Source organism: Acipenser ruthenus, chromosome 3 (assembly GCF_902713425.1).
Source record: "Acipenser ruthenus chromosome 3, fAciRut3.2 maternal haplotype, whole genome shotgun sequence".
NCBI lineage: Eukaryota > Metazoa > Chordata > Actinopteri > Acipenseriformes > Acipenseridae > Acipenser > Acipenser ruthenus.
Genome location: NC_081191.1, coordinates 75,413,753 through 75,438,438, shown reverse-complemented (window position 1 = coordinate 75,438,438; position 24,686 = coordinate 75,413,753). Strand labels below are relative to the sequence as shown.

General features: G+C 36.3%; 1 protein-coding gene across 3 annotated transcripts in view; it reads left to right on the top strand.

The window, feature by feature from the left end:
* Nucleotides 1-11,293, top strand: part of atp6v1h (ATPase H+ transporting V1 subunit H) — an 82,650-nt gene extending 71,357 nt beyond the window's left edge. For all 3 annotated transcript variants that reach the window (XM_059016881.1, XM_033992630.3, XM_033992631.3), the window contains exons 13-14: nucleotides 2,614-2,727; nucleotides 10,905-11,293. In XM_059016881.1, coding sequence (XP_058872864.1) covers nucleotides 2,614-2,727; nucleotides 10,905-10,965 — 175 coding nt within the window. In that variant the 3' untranslated portion in view covers nucleotides 10,966-11,293. The remainder of the gene's footprint in view (nucleotides 1-2,613; nucleotides 2,728-10,904) is intronic.
* Nucleotides 11,294-24,686: the final 13,393 nt, after the last annotated feature.

The window sequence follows — 24,686 nt, the reverse complement described above, 5'->3', positions numbered from 1 at the left end:
CTCTAGTCAATGGTTTATTACCCATAATCCTTCTGCAATCTGAGGTAATGTCATTGTATGTAGTAAAAATCACTTGTTTGTCACAATATTTGGAACTCTGAATCTGACAGCTCTAGTGTCCTGAGTTCTAAGATATCAAATATGTGCATCTGTGGCAGTACGGCTGAGTGGTGATGTCCCTAGATCCAGGAAGCTGACAGAGACACACAGGTACTGCGAGTGAAAGCGCTGCTGCGTGTTTTTATTTTAAATAAAAGGTTTAAACAAAAAAAAACATGACTTTCACGGAGCAAAATAAATGTTTAAACAAATCTCGAACACATAAAACAAACAAGACCTCGGTCAGGCTGGGCAGTCGCCTTCACTGATCCTATAATCCAGTTTTCTTTTCTTACTGCTTTTTACTTTCATTTTACCTCACGCTCTCTTGCTCTCGTTCCTCTTCTCAAACACCCACCTTGAACAACAAAAGCTGCAGGTTTTTATACATGTGGTCGTCTCTGGATTAGCAATAAGTGAATTAATCTGGAGATTACCACATTTGCACAAGAGTTTAATTTGCATGGCCGACAGTCAATTTGTCAATAATCACTAACTGCCCACCATGCATTCTCACGAGTTGCAGTTCAAGTTACTTATTAAATGTTATAGCTAACTTGAAATATGCAACTGTTCAAGAGCTGAAAACAAGTAAAAATGTCTAGTTAAGCAAATGATCAGTTCAATTAAGGGTATAGTTAAGTAATTGAGAGCTTGGTTGGAATGAAAACCAGCAGCCACAGGGGGTCCCCAGGACCAAGTTTGAGAAGCCCTGTTCTAGATGATCGATTCTGAGTGAAAAAACGGCAATCCAGTGTTTTTTCTTTTATTATTTTTTATGTGGACATTTTCTTACTAAGAATTGAGTTGAGTGCCAGAACTAATTTCACACTAGTCCCTAAACAGACATAAGGTGAAAATGATACTCTATAATAACTAACATGGCTGGAATCAAGCTGTCAGTAGGATTGTCAATCATTTGAGCCATTCCTCGTGCACATAGATTTTGTCCTGAAAGATTTAATCTAATAACAAATAGGTTATTCATTTTGTGTCCTGTATTAGGACAGAAGCTGTCAAACTGTAAATAATATATTGTAAGAGATTACACTTGAAATCAAGTTTCATATGCTTACACCCACTGTAGATTTATATGCAGTAATAGAATAAGGGTTTGTCTTGATATAGTACTGCTTGTCAATTTTTTTTATTATTATTAATGGGAGCAGTTAGCACATCCTTAGACTAAAGATTTTCTGATTTTAAGTAAAAAAAAAAACATTTAAAAAATCAGTGAAATTGGCATAGCTTAGTTTTTATTATTACATTATTATTTAGCAAATATTGATTATTAAGACCATCCAACTGATTAACCCTTTAAAGGGCCGTGATCATGTAAACATGATCATACTCTTGCTCTTATTGTATTGCTTGCATTGTAACACTTGAAATGTATTTGCTTACGATTGTAAGTCGCCCTGGATAAGGGCGTCTGCTAATAAATAAATAATAATAATAATAATAATAATAATAATAATAATAATAATAATACTGAAGTCTCTTTCTGGGCCTGTGATCGGGTAAACAGAATAAAAAAAACACACTTAATTTTTTGGGACTTACTGGGCCACCATACTTTGCCGTACAGGTTGGAAGCACATATCATTGGAGAGGGGAGGGATTGAATTTCACTCCCTGAAGGCCGGAGAAAGTTTTCAACAGTACACAGAGAGAAAACATCAGAGGAACTTGTTTAGGAATAAAGAAATGGAAAATGCTGTATTTGACACAGTTATATTAAAACATTTATTCTGTCTCATGTGCTTTAATATATGTTTTTACAACATTTATGAATAAAGATACGAGTGGATATAAGCACATAATGTTTCACAGAATTTATATCAGTTATTTTTTTTTCTATTTTACTGATAATAATGGAATGAAGAACTGTTATTTTATGTATATATATTTATTTTGAGAAAATAATCGAGAGTAGTGTCCATGATTGCTTATAAATATCCTGAGGATAAACGTTTATGATGGCATTGCAATTTTACTATGTTTGCGTATTATAGTTAGCGCTTTGTTGTTAGCATTATTTATTCTGTTGTTCTTGCCGTTTGTAAAACACTGCTTTGATAATAGGATATTCTGTGTATATGTTTACTGTTTATGTTCATTAATTGATATGCAAACAATAATAATTTATGCACGCATCTCTTTGAAAACCCTAAGCAGAATACATAATAATAATAATTAATAAACATTTAAAAAATACAAAATATATTGTTGATAAAGATATGTTTTTATGGTTTCTGAAGTACTTTATACTGTTCCACAGTGTTTTGAAAAAAAAGACACCATTTATAAGGAATATTCCATAATTAGTTCTGTAGACATTAACTATTGCACTACATATTTTTTTCACATGCCCATTTTACTTCATGTTTACAAACTATTCATTCTGACAGGACTCTTTAATTATGGACCTGTGGATTGTGGATGTGTGTTGTTTTTGTTAATAAATAAATAATGTGTTGTTACTGACCTTACTGTTTTGATCCTGTTTTGCAGAGTAATTGAGCAGCTTGGTGGGAAGCAGTTAGTAATGAACCACATGCACCACGAGGACCAGCAAGTGCGTTACAATGCGCTACTAGCTGTACAGAAGCTGATGGTACATAACTGGTATGTAATCAGATTTATTTTATTAATTTATTTTTTTTACCATAGGTATATTCATTCATCTATTTTAACCAACCATCACCTTTTCCACTGGGAGCAGCTTCCAATGTTTCTGAATTATGTAAATTAGTACACATGTAACAGAGTGCAGGCATCTTAACTACTATGCAAACGAGCTGGGTTCATCTGCATTTGTGGTTATAGAGTTTTTAACCTCATCTCATCTCACTGACAGGGAACAGAAATATTGTTATATCATAACTAATGAAACCATTAAGGCAGTGTATCACACATCACTGCCCGTTTACACATTTTATGATCTTATTTTTTCGTCCTGCAAAGTAATATTTCTTACCTCGTATGATGAACTCCACACACAAAGTGAACTCTTGGTCTCCATGTTGCTTGTGTCAGGAGAAACAAACCAATCTCTTACCCAGAGATCATTGTAATATAACCCTTTTTGGTACCAAAGACAGTGTTCCTCCTCCATAAAACCAAATGTCATTTCAGTATCATTGTCCAAAGTTCTCCTGCGTTCGCTGGGTTAAGGAGTTAGTATAGTCTTTTGTGTTTGCACTTTTTTTTGTTTTGCTGTTTAGTTAAAATATATATATATATATATATATATATATATATATATATATATATATATATATATATATATATATATATATATATATATATATATATATAGACACACACACACACACACACACACACACACACACACACACACACACACACACACAGAGGACCTGGGCCATTGGTGTACAGGGAAAAGTAATCTCTCGCCCCGGCACAGTCCCTAGTCTTCCTGCGGCTCAGTTCGTATACCCTCAGGAAGAGTGTGCCTCACAGACCTCACAATCTGTTAGCTGGTGGGTAAATTGGAGCCAGGCCAACAGCACAATTATTTCAGCAGTTTCAGGGCCACATTGGCAGCAGTCTCCTTGGTAAGGGAAGCAATCTTCCTGGTACTGTAATGCTTCACCTTTAAACAAAGGGAAATACTAGTTCCCATAGACAACACCACAGAATAACATATGCCAATCACTAGGGAGGCTCAAAATCTTTGGGAGCTTTGCCTCCTATCAATAAAGATCTGGAACTGGTGCAAGACACAGGACAGCACAATCTAGGCAGCCTACTTGCCCAGACTCAACAACATCACAGACCTACTCAGCAGAGAGATGGTTCCTCACAAGTGGCAGATGTGGTACAGTGAGTATTCAACAAACTAGGTCATCCAACAGTAGACCTATTCGCCACAGCAGAGTACACCCAGCTGTCACTTTTTTGCTCCCGTTTTCAGCAGAGAGCAGCCATGGCAACAGTATGCATAATATATGCATAGCCTCCCCTGCCACTAATCCCAGCAGTGTTCAGGAAGGTAAGTAGAGACTAAACCAGTGTCATCCTAATAGCCCCTTACTGGCTCGAGAGGTTCTTGTTCCTGGAGAAATTCTTCACTTGGAAAAAAGTGTTTCTGGTGGCAGTGACCTCAGCAGGAAGGCTCACAAAACCAGGACAAATCTGTCTCCTAACAGACAGTTTCAAATTGGATCACATCCTGCATAGTGTTCTATTACAGCCTTGAAAAGAAACCACCTCCAGGATCTATCAAAGCCCACTTGTTAAGTTGAATGGCTACTACATGGGCAAAACTAAAATCTGTCCCAATACAGGACATCTGCAATGCTGCTACCTGGGCCTCCTTAGAGACCATTATTAAGCATTCTAACTTGAATGTGTCTTCCTCTCAGTCTAATTAGCTCACTGTGTTCATCTGTGACTTGCTTTACTAACAACCTACTATCTTCTTGACTACATCTTTAGGTATGGTTTACTTTGTGTGTGGATTTCATCGTAAGAATACGAAGATTACCTGTAATATGGTTTCTTTGTAGGATGAGGAACTCCACACACATATATACAACCCTCATTACCCCTTTTTCCTTTGCTGTCTTTATTTTTGAAATTTGGACATATGATATGTGGTTTTATGGAGGAGGGACACTGACCTTGGTGCCAAAAAGGATTATATTACAATGATCTCTGGATAGGAGATTGTTGTTTTTTTTTTCTCCTGACACAAGCAACATGGAGACTGGGAGTTCACTTTGTGTGGAGTTCATCATCCTATGAAGAAGCTATATTACAGGTAATCTTCATAGTCTTCATGTAGTAATACTGTGAAATCCCAAGCAATATTTTCCTTCCATTCTGTTAAACAGCAATATTTTCTGCCCTGTATGTTAAAGAGGAGTGTTAGGTCTTTGTTCTTGGAGACTTGCATTCACACATCACACACAACAACTGGAATTGGAGGCTTTCCATGCACTGCTTTTCCAGTCTGACAGAGAGTGACAGCTCCATATGCTCTGCCCTGTGCGGGCCCTGCCATACTACGTTGACAGGACGAGAAGTTGGAGGCAGTCCGAACAATTTTTTGTCTGCTATGGGGCGAAGTCCCACGGTCAAGCTCCTTTCTAAGTATCGGCTGTCCAAGTGCATAGCAGACACGATCAGGACTGCCTATGAGCTGGCCAACTTGCCCCCTCCAGAAAAGCTCAATGCCCATTCCACCAGGGGCATGGCAAATTTGTGGGCTTTATTCCAGGGTGCATCTGTCAAGGACATTTTCAATGTAGCGGTGTGGGCTATTCCCCATACCTTTATTAGGTTCTACAGACTTAATGTCATGAATCCTCAAAACCCTGGTTTTGGATCTAGAGTGCTAAGGGTGGTTTCTCTTCTGCTCACTGCAGTTTATCTCCTCTGTCGAGTAGCTTTGAAATGCATACTCAGGTCAATTACACAAAGGTATATTCCAATCAGTAATGGATAACATTTCTATTTCAGGGAACCAGGGGTATGATATATAACCTAACGTCATCTTACAGTAATAGTGTTCATATATCTGGTTTAAGTTGATTGTGTAAGAGAAGGCTGAGCTAACATAATAGAAGTTAATAAAGGGAAGGGGGCTTGGAGCAAAACTAGGAAAGATGTTGGGAGAATAATGCACTGGAAAAACAAAACAAAATAAAAACCAGCTGTATAGTAAAGGTAGTGGGTGGAGAAAGAGAAAATAAGTTAGTGATTGTCTTTGTAAAACACTTAGGTGTCCTTTTCAGTATTATTATTTTTCAGAACTGCCTCAAGGTCTTCTGAAGCACTCCATATTTTACAGCTCCTACACACATGAGAACATAAGAAAGTTTACAAACTAGAGGAGGCCATTCAGCCCATCTTGCTCGTTTGGTTGTTAGTAGCTTATTGATCCCAGAATCTCACCAAGCAGCTTCTTGAAGGATCCCAGGGTGTCAGCTTCAACAACAACTTTCTTAAATGCCTGAGATATAAAACAGGATATTACTTAGTTGACTGTAGTAGGTAGTTGGACCAAAAACCTATTTGTCTTCCTGCTGTCCCGCAGTAAAAATTGCATTTTTATATTGTTCAGTTAAAATATTAAAGTGAAAATATCCTGCCGCAAAGAAACCGTAATGAACAGGTTGGAATGGAAAAATTCTACAGCAACAGTGGACTTTCTCACTTACACAGCTGTATATTACAAATTATATTGATTTAAAATGTGTTTTATACCTGCCTGTGTAGTGCAGTAGTTATTGGGCTTCAATCTAAATCAGAGTGAAATTCTATGTTGTTTTTTAGGGGTTTTCTACACTGCTGATAAGAGTGACAGCCCAAGGAACATCCAGTTTGGTCTAACATAACTTAGAAAAGTGCAGGCATCAAACTTGACACCCAAGATGAACTGGTTGATGCATTTACAAATAGGCTAGCAAGTGAAATGAGCTCCTCTAAAATGTAATACATATAAACAGGCCATGTCTGGTTAATATTAAGTTCTTAGTATCATTTGAATGAGTTGTTTTTTTTTTCTGCCAATGTTAAAATCAGCCATAAAACAAATTTTTAGGTAAAATACAGAAAAGGTAATAAAGTCCAGGCATTCCATTTTGTCCAACTAAGAGGACAACAGTACACTGCATTACACATTGAAGGTACAAATCATATTTGAATGTCATGTTTCATGTCTTTTCAAGGTTTACAAGGATTTCAGCATTTACAAAAAAAAAGAAATCTGTTTTGTTGCTTTCTTCAGTTTTGTTTTTCATTTTGTGGAATTTATTTTGATGCCATCTTTTAAAGTATATTCTTTGAATTTGTTACAATAAATACCATCACTGTGTTGATTCATGTCTGCCCCGTTTCAAAACTGCTAAAACATTGTGATAGGAAATACAGTTGTCTGAGGATACTGGAATAGTTGGAATACATTTAAAAATGGAATGATAGACAAATATTTTTTTTTTTTTAATTTAGTAATTGGCAATTACTGTTTTCCGTTTAAGAAACGCTGTGGACACAAGTCTGGGTAATGTGGTCACTGACAGCCTGCGCGTTTTAAAAAGCACTATTAATAATAGCATGTGCATTATTGGGTACTTTACAGTATTCTTTAGATAGTTTTAAAATAATGTTTAAGTGGCAACAGCATATCTTTTTCACATTGAAAGAAAAATTGTAGTTGCTGTCATGGAAACAGTAGGTGATGATGGTGTCACTTGAATAAACTGTTAAGCCTAATTTATCCATCAGTGCATATATGTTGTGTTGGTGATATAGTAGGCTGTGTGGTCCTGTGGTTAAAGAAAGGGGCTTGTAACCATGAGGTCCCCGGTTCAAATCCCACCTCAGCCACTGACTCATTGTGTGACCCTGAGCAAGTCACTTAACCTCCTTGTGCTCCGTCTTTCGAGTGAGACGTAATTGTAAGTGACTCTGCAGCTGATGCATAGTTCACACACCCTAGTCTCTGTAAGTCGCCTTGGATAAAGGTGTCTGCTAAAATAAACTAATAATAATAATAATAATATAGTTAAAGTGTACTGGTTACAATTGAGCTTTTTCAGGGTTAAGTTTCCAATGCCACCCATATAATGTGTCATAAACGGAGACTTGCAGAAATTGCAAACACTGGTCAAATTATAGAATAAAGAATTTGAAAATTCTGTCAGACCTGGTATTCAGAAGTTACAATTTTATTTAAGCGATTGTGCCCGTTGATGAAGGCTCTACCGTGTGGTAGTTGAATGTGACTAGAGTTATGCTTAGTAAAAACACCTGTCATCTAGAAAAAAAAAATGCCATAGGAAGTGTTTTCCATTGGCATATTTGGCATCAGCAGGTTTCACTAGCTTAACCTATGAGAGAATTAAATTTCTATATGAATATATATTAAATGGCTGACTTTTTAAACAATGTAGGAGAAAAAACAAGAGCTTGTGTGTGGAAAGTAAACTAAAAGCGAAATGGTTACTCATAAACAAGGGGTGATACTTACTTTCTTTACATGATATATCTAGGGCTTCTGATTTTCAGTTTTGATAAATAAAATAAATAAAACCCGATAAAACACCCCTGACACAAAAAAAATGAAATCGGTGGATAGCTTATAAACACCAGAAAACATCGGAAAAACCATGGAAATGGTTAATCAATTCAAGTTGACTTTACCCTATTCCCATTAAAAAAATAAAACCTACTACAAAAATAATAATAAACACATTTCCCAGTGCTGCAGGGCAGTGTCCCGCCTTCCTGACTTGCATTGATTCGTTCTCAATACTTTAAACCCGGATACGGAGGATTTGAAACAGAATTGTGGCGAAATGTACAAAAATGCCTACACACAAAAACCCCAGAAGAATGTGGCTGTGACCATAGGGATTTCGTTGTGGAAGACAGTAATGGAAAGAAAGTACAAAAAAAAAAACTCAAGTATTTTGGAAAGTAACCGAAAACACTAATTCCATACAGTATATCAAAAACGAAAGCCCCGGAAAAAAAAAAAAAAAAAAACATTTACATAAATCTTGAAAATAGCTAAAATTAATAAAACCCGAAAAACGGAAGCCCTAGATATATCTTATCAGAACAGAGGTAGCTGGGTATTGTTTGTATTGTGGTACAAGACCAAAAAGCACAGCATGGCTCATTGTAGATCACCAAATCTAGAATACGTGTGTTTTATAGTTATTATGAATATAAACATACATCCCCTCATTAAATGACCATTTGATCTTATTAGGCATCACACAAGAAGCCCATCAGGACCATCATATGTATCATAATACAGATCATATCACAAACTTCATATCATGATGCTTACTGTCACATTAGTAGTGTATTGTTACACCCTGTGTATACAATATTAAATAACATGTATACATTGTAATAATAAGACACCTGATCTCAAAAAATACTCCCAAGAAAAAAAAAACGTATTGAAGCATTTAACTGAAACACCAACTCAGACATCTTTTTTCTATTTTCAAAATGAAAGTGTATGTCTGAAGATCTGAGACAAACATTTCGTCTGACCTTCTAACTCACCGTCTGCAACACAGAATGACTGCCAGCCAGTCAGACAAACAAAATAAGTCATGAATACTAAGAGGTGCTTTCACATCCCACAATTACCACTAATCATGGACTACCTTACTTTAAGGTTATAAAAAAGTCTTTGAAACCTTAAAGTAACAAGTTGAGAACATCATCCGAATGAAACATAAAAACTACAGCAACACACTGTATATGTGAAATTTAATATTTTATCACCATTAGTAGAGGATTATTTCAAAATTGATACACCATTTAACTACCAGGAAAAGATAGATTATATCTGGAATTGGTTGTTGCCTTAGATTTATAAAGAAAACTAAATAACAAGCACAGGAAATGTACTTTACATTGTCAGTTGCTTTCAAGATTTGCAAAACTACTGGAACTACCAGTATGTGCCATGTCATTTTCAACAATGAATGTGTTATTTATTGTAGCAATAATTAATCTAAAGTCAAAAGCAATTATACAAATTATAAAATTTGAGTCCATATGCATTTCTTGATTTACTATAACATTATATTTTAATTCTATTTTCCAGAGGGGGAACCTTACATATTACATTTATGAAATAAAAATAGAATTAGTGGATGACATTGTTAGTTGTAGAAGTATTCTTCAATGTGTAAGAAAAGATTAAATAATCCTAGAAAAATAAGATTATGAAGCATCTTGCTGCAATACTCATTTGCTTGTGGAAATAGGGAATCGGTAGTCATTCTGTAATTTTTTTTGTTTTAATAATTTGCTTAAGTGGTACGTCATTTAATTAATACTAGTTGTTACAGCTTTACATTACATGTGAATACGTTGAAGATTTATATTTAAAAGAGGGTTGAACTCCCTGCCTCTACAATACCTTGCATAAAAAATAAACAATAAAATGTTATGGATTCAAGTAACTGTCTCTAAATTGTGCATCTTTAATGAGTCTTTTCTGCTTGAAGAAATAATAAATGATGTACAAAAAATTAAATGTCAATGGCTGTGCCATATATTATTATTATTATTATTATTATTATTATTATTATTATTATTATTAAGCTTCTGAAATTGACTTGCCATGTAAAATATAGTCATGCAACATTTTAACCCTTGAAATACATTGCTCGCATATTATAATGCTAAAATATATAAGACCAAGCTCCCGCTTTGGAAACCAATTTGAAGTTAAAACCATCACTAGGGGTTTTGCTTTATGCCTCAATTGACATAGATGATGCCTGACGCTCACTGTCTGCTTGCCCTAATTAACCTTGAACCATAGCTGCTGTTCTACAAGCAAGAAACAGCTAAACAGGTAATACAGTGTGTTGGTGATGAACATTTACCCTCAGCTGCAGGTTTGTTGAAATGGAAGTTGCTATATGTATGAAGCTCATGGCGTATCAGCATCCTAATGACTTGAAAGCACTTTGTAATGTGGTCAGTGGTCAAGTTACTGACATGCTAAGCAAAATTACAATAGTTGTCTAGTGATAAAAAGAAAATGATGCAGTTAATTAAAATGTTGTTCTCAGTTTTATTAGAATGCAAAAATGATCTGCTTATTGGTGTAAAAATGTAAACAGAGACCAAAATACTGCTGCAGTGTAGTACATTTCATTTGAAAATATTAGGTATGCCCTGGTTTGGATCATGACAGTAAAGCCCAATCAGCCCAGTTTGTATGTGTATTTGTGTGTATCAGTGTGTATCATTGTGTAGTATGTCCTCTGACAGCTTTTTAAACATCTTTTCAGGGAATATCTTGGAAAGCAGCTACAGTCCGAACAACCTCCAGCTGTAGCAGCAAGAAGCTAGGGGATTCCTGTGAATGTGTGTCCTTTTCACCTACAAAATAATGTGTGCTTTTCAAATACATTGTTGCAATGGAAATAAACCATTTAATATTTGAATGTTATTTGTTTTTACTGTAAACGTATTGTGTATAGATAATGCAGTATACCTTAGTAATATAAAGTGCGTAAGGTAATCGTTCAAATTTAAGTTTTGTGTCTGTTGTTTTATGGATTGCATATGGGAGGAGTATTGTTAATTAAAACAAGACCAATGTTCCTTGCTGTAATAGTTACTTATTTATGTGTTAAATGTGCAAATATATCCATTCCAATAAACTAGATGCCATTAAGCTGGGAATGTGTTGTTTGTTTTCTGAAAAGAATACTGGTGATTTGTGTAAACCTTAACTTTTTTACTTAGTTGTTTTTCTCATATACATTTATCTTGCATTAAGACCACTCTTTTATTATTAATTTGTTTAAGAATTGTTTTATTTCAGTTTAGTTATTAGAGTATTTTTCTGGGAACCGCATAGCCCATCATGGTTCATACCATACATATATACCAAGTGATTGTCTCTCTCAATTTATGCCAACCAGCCAGGAATGTTCCAACAAACCTTTATCCTTATGATTCAGGACTGCAGAGAGAACTTGGTTGTCATGGACCTGTGTGATGAAGGGCCTTGTTGGCAAGCAGGAGAATTTTGAAAGTAATCCAGAACTTTACAGGTAGCCAGTGCAGCTGGGCAAGACGGGGTAATATGATCATGTTTTTTACATCTGGTAAGGATCCTAGCAGCAGCATTTTGAACTACCTGCAATCCGTTTATGGCGCGTGACTGAAGACCACCATAGTAGGGCAGCAGTGTGGAGTAGTGGTTAGGGCTGGGGACTCTTGACCGGAAGGTCGTGGGTTCAATTCCAGTACACTTGTACCCTTGAGCAAGGTACTTTACCTAGATTGCTCCAGTAAAAACCCAACTGTATACATGGGTAATTGTATGTAAAAAATAATGTGATATCTGTATAATGTGATATCTTGTAACAATTGTAAGTTGCCCTGGACAATGGCATCTGCTAAGAAATAAATAATAATAATAATAATAATAATAATAATAATAATAATAATAATAATAATAAAATAGAGAGAGTTGCAGTAGTTGAGTTGAGAGGAGATGAATGAATGACAGAGTATCTCTGCATCTGGGAGAGAAAGGTAGGGACAGACTTCTGAGATGTTTCGGTGGTAGAAGGAGGATTTGACTACAGAGTAGATTTGGGCATCAAAGGAGAGGTTACTATCCAGAAGTACGCCAAGGCTTTGTACAGTGGGGGAAGGCAGCAGCAGACAGTTTCCAAGGTTCAAGGAAGCAATATTGAGATTCTTGAGCTGAGTTTTTGATCCTTCTAGAAGAAGTTCAGATTTGTTCGTGCTAAGCTAAAGAAAATTGGCAGACATTCAGGCCTTGATGTCTTGGATGCAAGCTGAGAGCCGGACCATGGCAGAGGGACATCCAGGGTCTAGTTTTAGGTAGAGCTGGGTGTCATCAGCATAGGAGTGAAACATGAGGCTATGTTGGCAGATGAGGTGACCCAAGGGAAGCATGTAGATGTTGAACAGAAGAGGTCCAAGAACAGACCCTTGAGGGACACCACAAGTGACTGGGTTTGCAACACCACTGCATCCAGCATAAAAAACAGACTGCATGCATCCAGATAGGTAAGAGGACATCCAGGAGAGACAGGTTCCAGAGATCCCAGCATACTTCTGAAGGCAGTCAAGAAGAATACTATGATCTATGGTATCAAAAGCAGCAGTTAGGTTAAGGAGGACAAGCACAGAGGGAGCAGCAGCATCAGCATTAAGCAGGAGATAATTTACAATCCAGAGCAGAGCAGTTTCAGTACTGTGATCCGGGCAGAAGCCAGACTGCAGAGATTCAAGCAGATTGTTATCTGTGAGATGTTTCATCAGCTGGCTGCCTACAGCCCTTTTAAGAGTTATGGAGAGAAAAGGAAGATTGGATATTGGATGGAAGTTAGATAGCCGGTTCAAGGGAGGGTTTTTTGAGTACTAGCGTTACTCGGGCAGTCTTGAGGGCAGCAGGAACCAGGCCTGAGTCCAGGGACAGGTTGAGAGTGTGTATAATGGAAGGAGCAAGATCAGAAGCACAGAGACGGACAAGATTTCTTGGCCAGGGGTCCAAGGGGCACATAGCAGTAGTTGATTTCAACAATAGGCTGGAGACCTCAGTAATGGAGAGAGGAGAGAAGGAAGAGAGAGCAGGAGGGGCAATCGGAGGGGAGTCAAGGTCGTCAAAACTATACTGGCTTTGTGACAGGACAGCGTAGAATAAATGGTATCGATTTTTTTCCGAAAGAAGGAGGAGAAATCATGGCAGGTAAGAGAGAAGAATGAATGGGAGATGGTTTTATCAATGGCTGGATGCAGGATTTGATCAATGGTTTTGAAGAGAATATTTGGTTTATCGTGTCCCATCAGTGTTTGCTCCAGGACTTACAGACTGAGGGTCAATATGTTTGATTCAGAACCAACCACCATTTCTTATTTATGTTTGTTTTAATTATGCCGACAGAGTTTACTGACCTTTTGTTTCTGAACCAAAAATAAAACTGTAAAGCTGTAGATACAACCAAGGTGTCTCACAATACTCACTGTCACTTTTGGAGAAAATATTGGGAAATGTGTCAGTGATGCTGGTGTATCACCGAGTAGAGGATATTAATTGTACCAAATCACATTAGAACGGGTTTTCAATCTTTTTAAGCTGCGTACCCCTTTCCAAAAAATGTAGTCCACCGCGTACCCCCATCTGAGATAGTCATAATAAAATGAAAACAGAAAAAAATGTTCTGTACAATAACATGATACAACAAAATGCACAAGCCTTGGAATATGTAATGGATTCAATTATAAAAGTTACAGTATTATAACAGGAAAAATATATATTTAATTTTGGGTAAAAATAGTCCCTCAAACAGGTTTCTAGTTGTTGGAAACATCAACATCATTTTATTGTAATTACTAATTAATTAAAATTAGTGAAGCCTCCATGCTAGCCTCAATCACTCAGAAATGACATAGGACTATTCCGTGATACCAAATGGCAATCATGTATTTTTATTGATAATAAAATTACCGAAAATAAGGCAAAGAAAAGTTCACTATCCACGCATCTCTACAGCTGACCTCATTACAAAAACATATTATTGTCATTTTTAAATTCTTGGTGACTAAAACGTACCATACTGATGCTAATTAAAAAAGAATAATAAAACGCTTACCTACTATCATTGTGATGGATGTCACTGCTTGTAACCACACAGATCTCTGATGATTGCATTTTTGACGTTTTTAATCTCTGACGGTATTTTGTCTTGATCGCCCTTTGCTAGTAATGTACTAGTATTGAGCCAACAATCCATATTTTTTCACTGGATTGAAAGCTAAAAACTCTTACTCTCACACCAGACGTAACGGCTTGTCAAATTAGACCACATGGCAATACTTCGGTTTCTGATTGTCCATATATTCTGTACTTTGAAATGAACCAATAGTACTTAAGTTACAAAAAACTTTAATCTGGTCACTGAAAAAAATAAATATCGATTTACAGGCACGAACGCACACAGGAAATAAAATGAGTTGAAGACTCAGCTTTTAGTTTTTTAAAATATGTATTTTTTTGTATCCCAAAGACAGACTAGATCAGTCTGGTGTTCGCGATTAAACGTTGATTACATGACAAAAGTTTGCAATAGATTGGCAAGTGGTACTAAATAAATAAACAGTTTTCAAAACAATTTTTGCTTTATTTTTTACAACACACGTTGATGTTGTTGATATGATAAACGCGTATCTGCTTCAGGTACCGTATTTCATTTTTTCAAGGTTAAACGATGGCCCGTATTACACAGAACACTAGAAATAAAATGTCAGATATACAATATGTATTTTGTTGGTTTTGTGGATTTGCTATATTTTAACATATTTTAATACTGCACATAATGATATGGTTTAGAAAATGCTACTTACCAAAACCGTGACTGCACGTGAACTGTATTACATAATAATTTCCTTTATTCTGATTCCAGTGGTGTTTTCTCAGTGCAAAATGTATTATATACAGTGCTGTATAAAATCACATACACTGTATATATATATATTTTTTATCATGCTGTTATAGGCCTACTGGCGAAATGGCCAAGAGACAGTTGGTGCTTAACACATACTGAATTATTTTGGCCCTGAATTTTAGCATTTTTTGTCATAGAAAAGACAAATTTCACATATTTTATAACGTTACCGTAGGCTACTTTTTTTTTTTTTTAAATCAGTGATGTGGTTTTCGTTTCACAAATCTACTGCACTTTGTCTATAAACTGTACTGCAGTACGCAGAAGTACACATTTCTCCCATTCACTTGCTAGGTCACTCCATATGTCCAAACATCAAACAGATATTTTGTCTAGCAAATAAATAAGTTTACAGCGGATGAATTTCACAGTATTTTTAAGCACAAATATAATAGCCTACATTTCAACAGTCACTGCCGAAGCCGATTACTTATTCTTCCAGAAGTAATGGTCGGGTGTAACAGAGATACAAGGTTATATTTGCGCCAGGCCATGTTGTTAACAAGCCTAATGTTGTCGTCCAGGCTTTACTGTGAAACTGACTGAAACCAGGGAGGGTGTGAGCGTATTCTATTGGACTGGGGAATAAAAGCACGGGAGTTTAATTATGAAAACGCAAGTGTAAACAAACAAGTAAAAAAGATTAGCGTGTCGTCAGACGTCATGTTAATACAAAATGCATTCATTTACTGCGTATTGGTATTGCGTCTGGTCTGGGAAGGGGGACACACAGGCGCGTTAAGAGAAATTCAGCTGGACATTTTTTATTTCAGGGGGACATTGGAAATAACAGGAAATAACAGTATCAGTAGTAACTCAAGGTGCGGGAAGATTAATATTGGCAGTGATTAAGAAATGGTCAGAGAGAGAGATATCTGAGACTGAGAGATTGGAGATATCAAGACCCCTGGTGATAAGCAGATCCAAGGTGTGAGTGGGAACGTTGACATTGAGAGAGTCCAAGACAGTCCAGGAGCGTGACAAAGTCGGTCACTAGAGGAGAAGGCGGCAAATCGACATGGATGTTGAAATCACCTAGGAGTAGAATTTTGTCAGTTGAAGTGCAGATTAGGGAGAGAAATTGCGAGAACTCAGCAATAAAAGCAGAGTTATTCTTTGGTGGACGATAGATAACAGCAATGGTGAGGGACATGGGAGAGGGGAGCTTGATAGTGAGATGCTCAAACGAAGAGAAGACTGGAATAGAGAAAGTTGAGGTGGCAAGCACAGAGTTAGCAATAACAGCAGTGCCTCCACCTCTACCAGTGAGGTGTGGCTTGTCAAAGAGCGAGTAGCCATTTGGGGTGGATAGATGTAGCAAGTGCTTAGGTAGCAAGTGCTTAGGTTTCTGCTATACAGAGAAGATCAAGATTAGTATCAGTTATAAGTTCGTTGAGAAGCAGAGATTTGTTAGTCAGAGAACGGCAATTTAGGAAAGAGAATTTACAGTTTGCAGCAGGCAGTACAGGGGGAGAGGGAGTTAGTAACGGTATCTGAAGCAAGTACTTACCAGTATTCATTCTAGGAGGAGAAAGAGTGAGCACACTTTGTCCAGGGGATCCAGACGTGTCAGAGTGGAAATGAGACCTCTAGTAGCCATTGGGAGAGATTTGGAAAAGGTCCTCGCTCCACCTGTCCTCGCTCTGACTGCCACAGCTCAGACTGCCCTTGGACGTGTGACCCATAAACTGCCACAGCTCAGACTGCCCTAGGACGTGTGGCCCTTCGACTGGCTGGTGCTTAGAACGGCTGCCGTTCAACGACACTGTTTGCCAATTTATACTGTCCTGCAGGTCTAGAGCTGGTCCAGTTTACACGCTATCTAAATTCACTTCAGTCTACCACAGCTCTGAACACTCCAGAAAATGTATTACATCAACCAGCTGATGTAGTTACATCGGCAAACAAGCATTCAAATTTACTTACCAATCGCTATTCTGTTCCCTTCCAACTGCAAACGGCAACACAATCCACAAGCAGGTCTGTTGTTTGAATCAACTGATTAGCCAAATGGAAACACAGTTAATTTGAACACTGCAGCGAGCTGTGTTCAAATTAAACAGGTCTGTCGCTTGAATCAACAATCGCTATTCTGATCCCTTCCGACTGCAAACAGCAACACAATTCACATATTAAGCAGGTCTGTCGCTTGAATCAATCAATCAATCAATCAATCAATCAATCTTAGAGAGCTAAGAGACACGCCCCAAACAACAGACTTGATAATCACTGATCAGTTTACATGCTATCTAAATTCACTTCAATCTACCACAGCTCTGAACACTATAGAAATTCTGAAATCATTGGAATTACTGTTTTCATTTACTTTGTGGTCATCGGTATCAGCAAAATTGTATTGTCTAAATTACTGCTAATTGACCAACATTGCATCATTTAAGAAGCTTACAGGTTTTTACAGCATCTCTACATCATTTTAACAAAGTAAACAGTAAATATTATGGGAACTTACATTTCAGCTAAATGTAGTGGTTAGTGCAGGATGTAGACCTTTAATCTTCCTGCTGATAAGTTACGCATGCAGCTGTATGCCTATGCATTTTTTGGAGAAAAAGTTACAAAGCTTTTCCCCTGATTTACTGCAACTGTAAAGGATTTATGTGAGATTCTAGGTTAAAACAACTATCTTTAACAGTAGAAACAGTACAAACCAGTAACAATGCATTTTAATAAAGGGCAAAGTAACTACCGTTTATATATATATATATATATATATATATATATATATATATATATATATATATATATATATATATATAAATATATATATATATATTATTAGTAGTATAAATATATAAGTATTAGTATTATTATTATTGTTATTATTATTATTAACGGTAGTTACGCTGCCCTTTATTAAAATGCATTGTTACAATTGTATTTTCAATATTAGTCTGTTTAGACACTGCATGTGAAAACATTGTTATAAACTATCCCTTAGTTATTCTGGTACTGTGAAATTATGATGATGTTCTGAATGAGCCTGCACTAGTTTGTTTTCTTATTATTACTCATCGTGTTAAAGAAGCAGACCTTTTGTTAATAAAGTACACATACATAGAATCAATGAAAATAATACAAGAGTTGAACTTAAGAATTGACAATTAAAACATTATTTTATTAAAACAATAAATAGCTATATCTACATACTAAGTTACACCAGTGAGAGAGGCATACATTTTTTGGGCAGCATTGTAATTCTGCTGCTTTAATAGCACATTTATATAGTTCAAATCTGCCTGGGTTGCCGTAACAGGTACATCATGTTGAAGTAAAGATATCCTCTTCTGTCCTCCAGAGAATACCCATAAGTGAATCCATTTTATTTTATGAAATCTGGGAGGGAGATGAGGGAAGGTCCTATGGAAAATAGGTCTATGAATAGATTGAGCGAGTGTTCATGATCTATGGTATCAAAGCTTATGATGGTCTAAAAGTGTCACATTGATTTATTGGTGTACAGTGCCATGAAAAAGTATTTGCCCCGTCTGATTTTCAGAATTTTTGCATATTTTTGACACTGAATGTTATCAGATCTTCAACCAAAACCTAATATTAGATAAAAGGGACCCTGAGTGAACAAATAACACAAAAGTGTGATACATATTTCATTTATTTATTAAAGAAAGTTATGCAACACCCAGTGCCCCCGTGTGAAAAAGTAATCGCTCCCTTAGACTGGTTACGCCACCTTTAGCAGCAATAACTGTAACCAAACACTTCCTGTAGTTATTGATTAATCTCTCACAGCGCCGTGGACATTTGTGGGTTTTCGAGCATGAACTGCTTGTTTCAGGTCCTGCCACAACATCTCAATGGGGTTTAGGTCTGAACTTTGACTAGGCCATTCCAAAACTTTAAATTTCTTGTTCTTCAACCATTCTGATGTAGACTTGCTTGTGTGTTTCGGATCATTGTCTTGCTGCATGACCCAGCTGCGCTTCAGCTTTAGAGAACTATCTTTACTGTCACGTGTTTGGTTTATTCTTTTGTTTACTTAGGGAAGTAAATGCCCCAGCAGTTCCTTATAACTTTATGCATTTCCCTGAGTCAAAAGACAGGGGATTCCCAGTTCTCATCTCAGTCCCACAGTTAATAAATTATTTAATTGCTCAAGAACTCACATTTTAAGAGAGTAATAGACAGGCCTTCTTTGATTCTGTAACAACATTGTGAAGCACAATTAACAGCACAACGCTGAATACATTACATTGTTTTTCAAAAGGTCAGTTGCATATAATTGTGTTCTCCATACTACCCATATGTTCAAGGGAAACATTGGGAATAACGTAATCAATTAATATCAGATTTAGAAGCCAGCTAAATGCAGAAACAATGAGAGTTGAGACTAGAGAGTCCACTATGTGATAAATTCAGCCTTGCTCCTACCCTGCCTGCCTGAATTCCCCTGTGCCTTATCATTCCTCAGGCCACCTTTCACTACCTCTCATTTAATCTATGAGATTTAATTAACTTTGCTGAAATTGACACAAATCAATAGATTTCTAAAACATGAGCCCAGTACTGTTGTAAAAAGAAAGCACATCAAATAGACTTCATGCATGCCTGTTTGAAATGTTGCATGTTTGAAATGGGACAGTGTCCCTCGCTGGAGGCTAACCGTGGTGCTTAATGCACTCATGAAGCCTCCATTTAAGTCCCTGGATTCAGCTGAGCTGAATCTTTTGTCATTTAAAGCAGCTTTCTTGCTCACTATCACTGTCGCAAAGTGGGTGAGTGAGATGCAGGCAATTTTTACAGAGGTTACGCTCTGTACCAATCCTGCCTGTTTGCCGAAGAGCATTCGATTTCATTCCACAGACCAAACCCTGACTCATTTCTCAGTCAGCCTAGGTCTATCAAAACCAGTATACTGTAATAAAGTTTAACACAATACCACCAGATCTCGGTACGAGTCAATAATCATGCAGTCTACACAGTATTGTGTTGCTGATAGTGGTGTAATCGGCACCCTAATTTCGTATTCAATTATCATATAGGCATTTATCAACGATAATCGATGCATTGACATTTTATTTTTCAAAATAAAGACCAAACATTCGTTTTTTGTTTTTTTTTTAACAGAAGATCCAGTAACTAAAAACACTGTTGTACATAATAGTTAAACAAAAAGGCACGACTTATTTTCAAATTAGAACATTTACGATTGTAAAAAAAAAGAAAAAAAAAATACAAAGGACTTGAGTTTTTAACAACTGAAAAGAATATGCATGCATCTGCATCAGATGTTGCTTTAAGATTGAAATAATAATATAAATCTGAACTATGGTTGTTCATTACTGTTAACATTTTATGTCCAAAAGCAAAACAAAACATTTGAATTAATCTCACAAATCCTGACTAATTTAACTATCATAATATCAGCTTCTTTTTATATAATTTTGCCATATAATCCAAACACAACATGCTTTGAAACAAAATAAGGTAATCGGTAGATTTAATAGATATAAAACAAAAAAAAAAAAACGTATTTAAAAAAACGTATTTTTAAATCAAGAAAATGTGAATACAATAGGCCTGCTTCTGATTTGGCTCGTCCAACGCGAATGTGGCCTAAAATGAGTATCCTAGCAACACGCTAATCTACCGTACTAGCACTAAAAGAAGCGCACTCACACACTAAAGGTTTTAATGCAAAACGGGTTCTAATTTGATGCATCGATTAATTGTTGCACCCCTAGCTGCTGATGTTTCTAGCAATCAAACTTAACCATAGTGGACTGTGGCAGAGACAGAATGATTCTTGGTGATGAGTCTCCCTCCCGACCTGTGAGGGCGCTCTGTAAAGGGAACAGAGTGCCATGGTCTGGATGGCCAGACAATTCATTGCCAGGGTTAGGCGGAAGTCGGCCGTCTTGAAAGGGGGCGGAGCTACGGTACACAATCATTACCGTTAACCAAGGGGTCATGATTGACGGTATATAAGGGGACGTAGCGAGGTGACCTGTTCCTTTGTTATGGTTAACGCTAACCGGAAGGAGAACCGTATTGTGTACCGTGAGTGTTTTGTTTGTTTTTGTCGAGCCTAATTATACTTGTTTGTTGTTTAGACGGCTAACACGATCCGGAGCTATAGGCTAGCACAAAACCCAGACAACACTGCACTTGTTCACAATAAATTGTATTTGCACCACAAGCACTACAGCACTCACTTTGGACTGGTGACCGTTTTTGTATATTGTGTGTGTATTTAATACTGTGTTTATTGTTTCAGGACTGAACCCTTGGGTTAAACTGTGTAGTACACAGCCTTGTGTACTACCATTCATTACTTTGGATTATAAATGAAACACCATTGCACCTGGATTATTGTTGTCTGTCTGTTATTGATCACCGCATCACTCCTGCACCTGCACACTGCAAACCACTTTGCCACATGGATACAGTAAAGTAGTATATGCCCACACAATTCACTAAATTTACAGCATAACACCACTGAAAAATTGTAGTTATGTCATGGTACGTTAGAGGCTAATCTTACCTGAGACAAGTAGCTGTGGTGATGAGTAATGATGTGGTCAATGCGGTCACTGGATTTCTGAGCGTGAAAAGCCAGTTTGTGACAATCAGAATTATTTTAGGTGAGTTTTTACCTTTGTTATGTCATGGCAAATTTTAACAAGCATTATTAAACGTTAAAAACTACAAAACAATGTCACTATTAGTTGGTTATGTGTTGGTAAAAACAGACAAAATTTGAGTTTTCAGTGTTACAAATAACTGTTACGGCTAAATATGTAAATCTTATTACACATACACACTATTTATATATCGGAATTATATATCTGAATCAAACCATATTTTATGTATTTTGTATTTACTGTAAAGGTTATGTATTTAATCACATGCATTTAATACATTACATTAATCTGTAATGTAAAACATCCAGAGATGATAATTAACAAAAGCAATACAAGTGTAAAAATTACGATCAAATACCAATAAAATACGCAAAAATGTGTTTTTGTGTTTACTCAGTCACAAAACTGAATTGTCACATTACTCGTTTACGACAACAGTGGGGGGCGAAACTTGGCATGACACTGCCTATTCACTTGGATTTTTGTACTAAACAGTACATTCCTAATAAGATAGTGGAAATCCTTTAAGCAACTAATGTATGTCAAAGAATATATTAAAGGAAGGTTGGTGTTTCTTATGCCTTTCACTTAAACCCGGACATTAAGGTGTCCAGGCTTGTTAATTCCTGCCACCTGGACATAGATGTCAATTCCCGGACTGTCAGGGTCAAACACAGACAGGTGGCAACCCTATTAAGTAGGAGCGGATTTTAAACTTTCCTGTGCTAATCTCCAGTTAAGGATGAGTACGCTCGTAGGTGCCTAGAGCCACTAAAACATTCTACCTATACTGAAGACACACAGCGTATTCATTACCAGGTCATGTCACCACAGAGAACCTGAGCACTGATTTACTGCAAGAGGTAAAGAGAATTGAAACTCCAATCTATATTGCTACTGATCCGTAATGCACATTAGGTTGCTTTTTTCACCTGCATGCCGAAAGTGAGCCAGTAGCTATGTAGATATTTTTTCATAAAAGCAAAATATACAGTTTCCATTAACGAACAAGAAATAGACATTTGTGTGAAAAAAAAGAAAGAAACTGGTGTATTTCTTAAATCCACTGAGAAGGTCACTGGGATGTGATGACTGAAGCAAAAAGTAATATACAAAGTGATTCTAAAGAATACATAACTGAAATTTCTCAACCCACGCCAAGTTGTTCTTTAAGCTATACTACCATCAAATTACTTTAACCTTTAAAAATTAATGTATTTTTTGGTGACTTAAGAAACAAAATGTCTCTGAAGGGAAAGGCTGCGTTCAATTGATTCTATTTAATGAAGGACCAGTCGGTCTCTCCTAGGATACTTAATAGCTTCAGCATGTATTGTTTATATTTCTACAACAAACTACAAAGCAAGATGTCATTAAGGAGATACATCAAAGATAATTGAAGCTGTGCATATTTAGCATTTTAGCATTCAACAGGAAATTTAATTTAACGCGAGCGATAAGACTAACACATTGTAACTGTGGGGCTCATAAATTAATAAGATGATGGTCATGCAGAGTTTTTTTTTTCTTCTTTTAAGTAATACTAAAGTTACATTTATGAAAATGTAGTGGTTTACCAGGGGAAAACTAGTCACATGTAATAATAAAATCACAGCGCAGCTTGGTAATGTAAAGACGATAGTTAACCAATGCTCGGGGTGTGCAGAGCACCCATTACTTGTAGTTGTCCTCATGCTTGTACTCAGAGAAGTAATTCACATCTGGGTACACATTCTCAGATTGCATGTGAAAGACGTCACCGACAATAACAGTGCTTTGATGTTCATTTACAAAGATTCTGACCATGAAGTCCTTATATATAATTGTAATTCTTTATTGTATATGATTTATTATTATTATTGTACTAGTTATTTAGGAATTTCAGTTATGTATTGTGATGTGGGTGGTGCTGAATGAACATGAGACCATGAGTGTGATCAGACCACTTAGAGCAAAATAAAAATCTGCAAGATGTATTATTATGTATGTCCCAAATTGAGAAGTATGTTAACTACTATCTCTCGCAGCACACAAAAGTGCTTTCTCACTGTGCTGACAAATTCGATCTGAAAGGTTTAAATAAGGTTATTTATAGTCATCATAATTATGTAGAATTACAGAAAAATGCAGAAGTGTAATCGAAACAGATGGTATTAATTGATTAATTAATTAATTAATTAATTAATTAATTAATTAATTAATTAAAAAAACAAATTATAATTGTATGTGCATTTCTGTTCTGGTTACTGTTGCACTGCTTTAATCTTATTTTCTTTTGTAAGTATACTGTCCATTTTTTCAATTCCAGATTACAGTCCTCATCTGAGGGTCCCAATGTTTTATTTGAACCAACTGGTTATAGTATAGCATTCCCTCTAAAGAGACAGAGCTGTTGTGTAAATCCTGTTCAACACATTATTGGTAGCATAATGGTTCTCAATCACATTTTAATATTTCTGTTTGTAATTGCACCTGGTTCGGATTTAATAGAATACATGGCCTGTTTTCATTCTGATGCCTGTAATAACCGAAAACACTGTCCACTGTCTGCGCAGAAATATGTATCCCAAGGGAGTAAATGTGTTAGATGCCTGTATATTTTGTAGTCTTTTGTGAAAGAATCCAACAGCAGCCTAGAACAGTTCCACAATTGCCATACATTATATATATATATATATATATATATATATATATATATATATATATATATATATATATATAATCTTCAGAATAGAGCCCTAAATTCCTTAACTTACTGTTGTTGGTTGTATCTTCTCTAGCTATTAAAGCGCAGTTATTTTTTTTAATTATTATTTTTTTATATATATATAAATAGATTGGACAGTAGTGCAGACTCAATCTGTTTCTCACAGGAAATTCATCAAGCAGATAACTTTCGTTCCCATGGCAATGCACTTGCATTCAGTGCCCCCTGGAAAAGTACGTTTTAAGACTGATACCA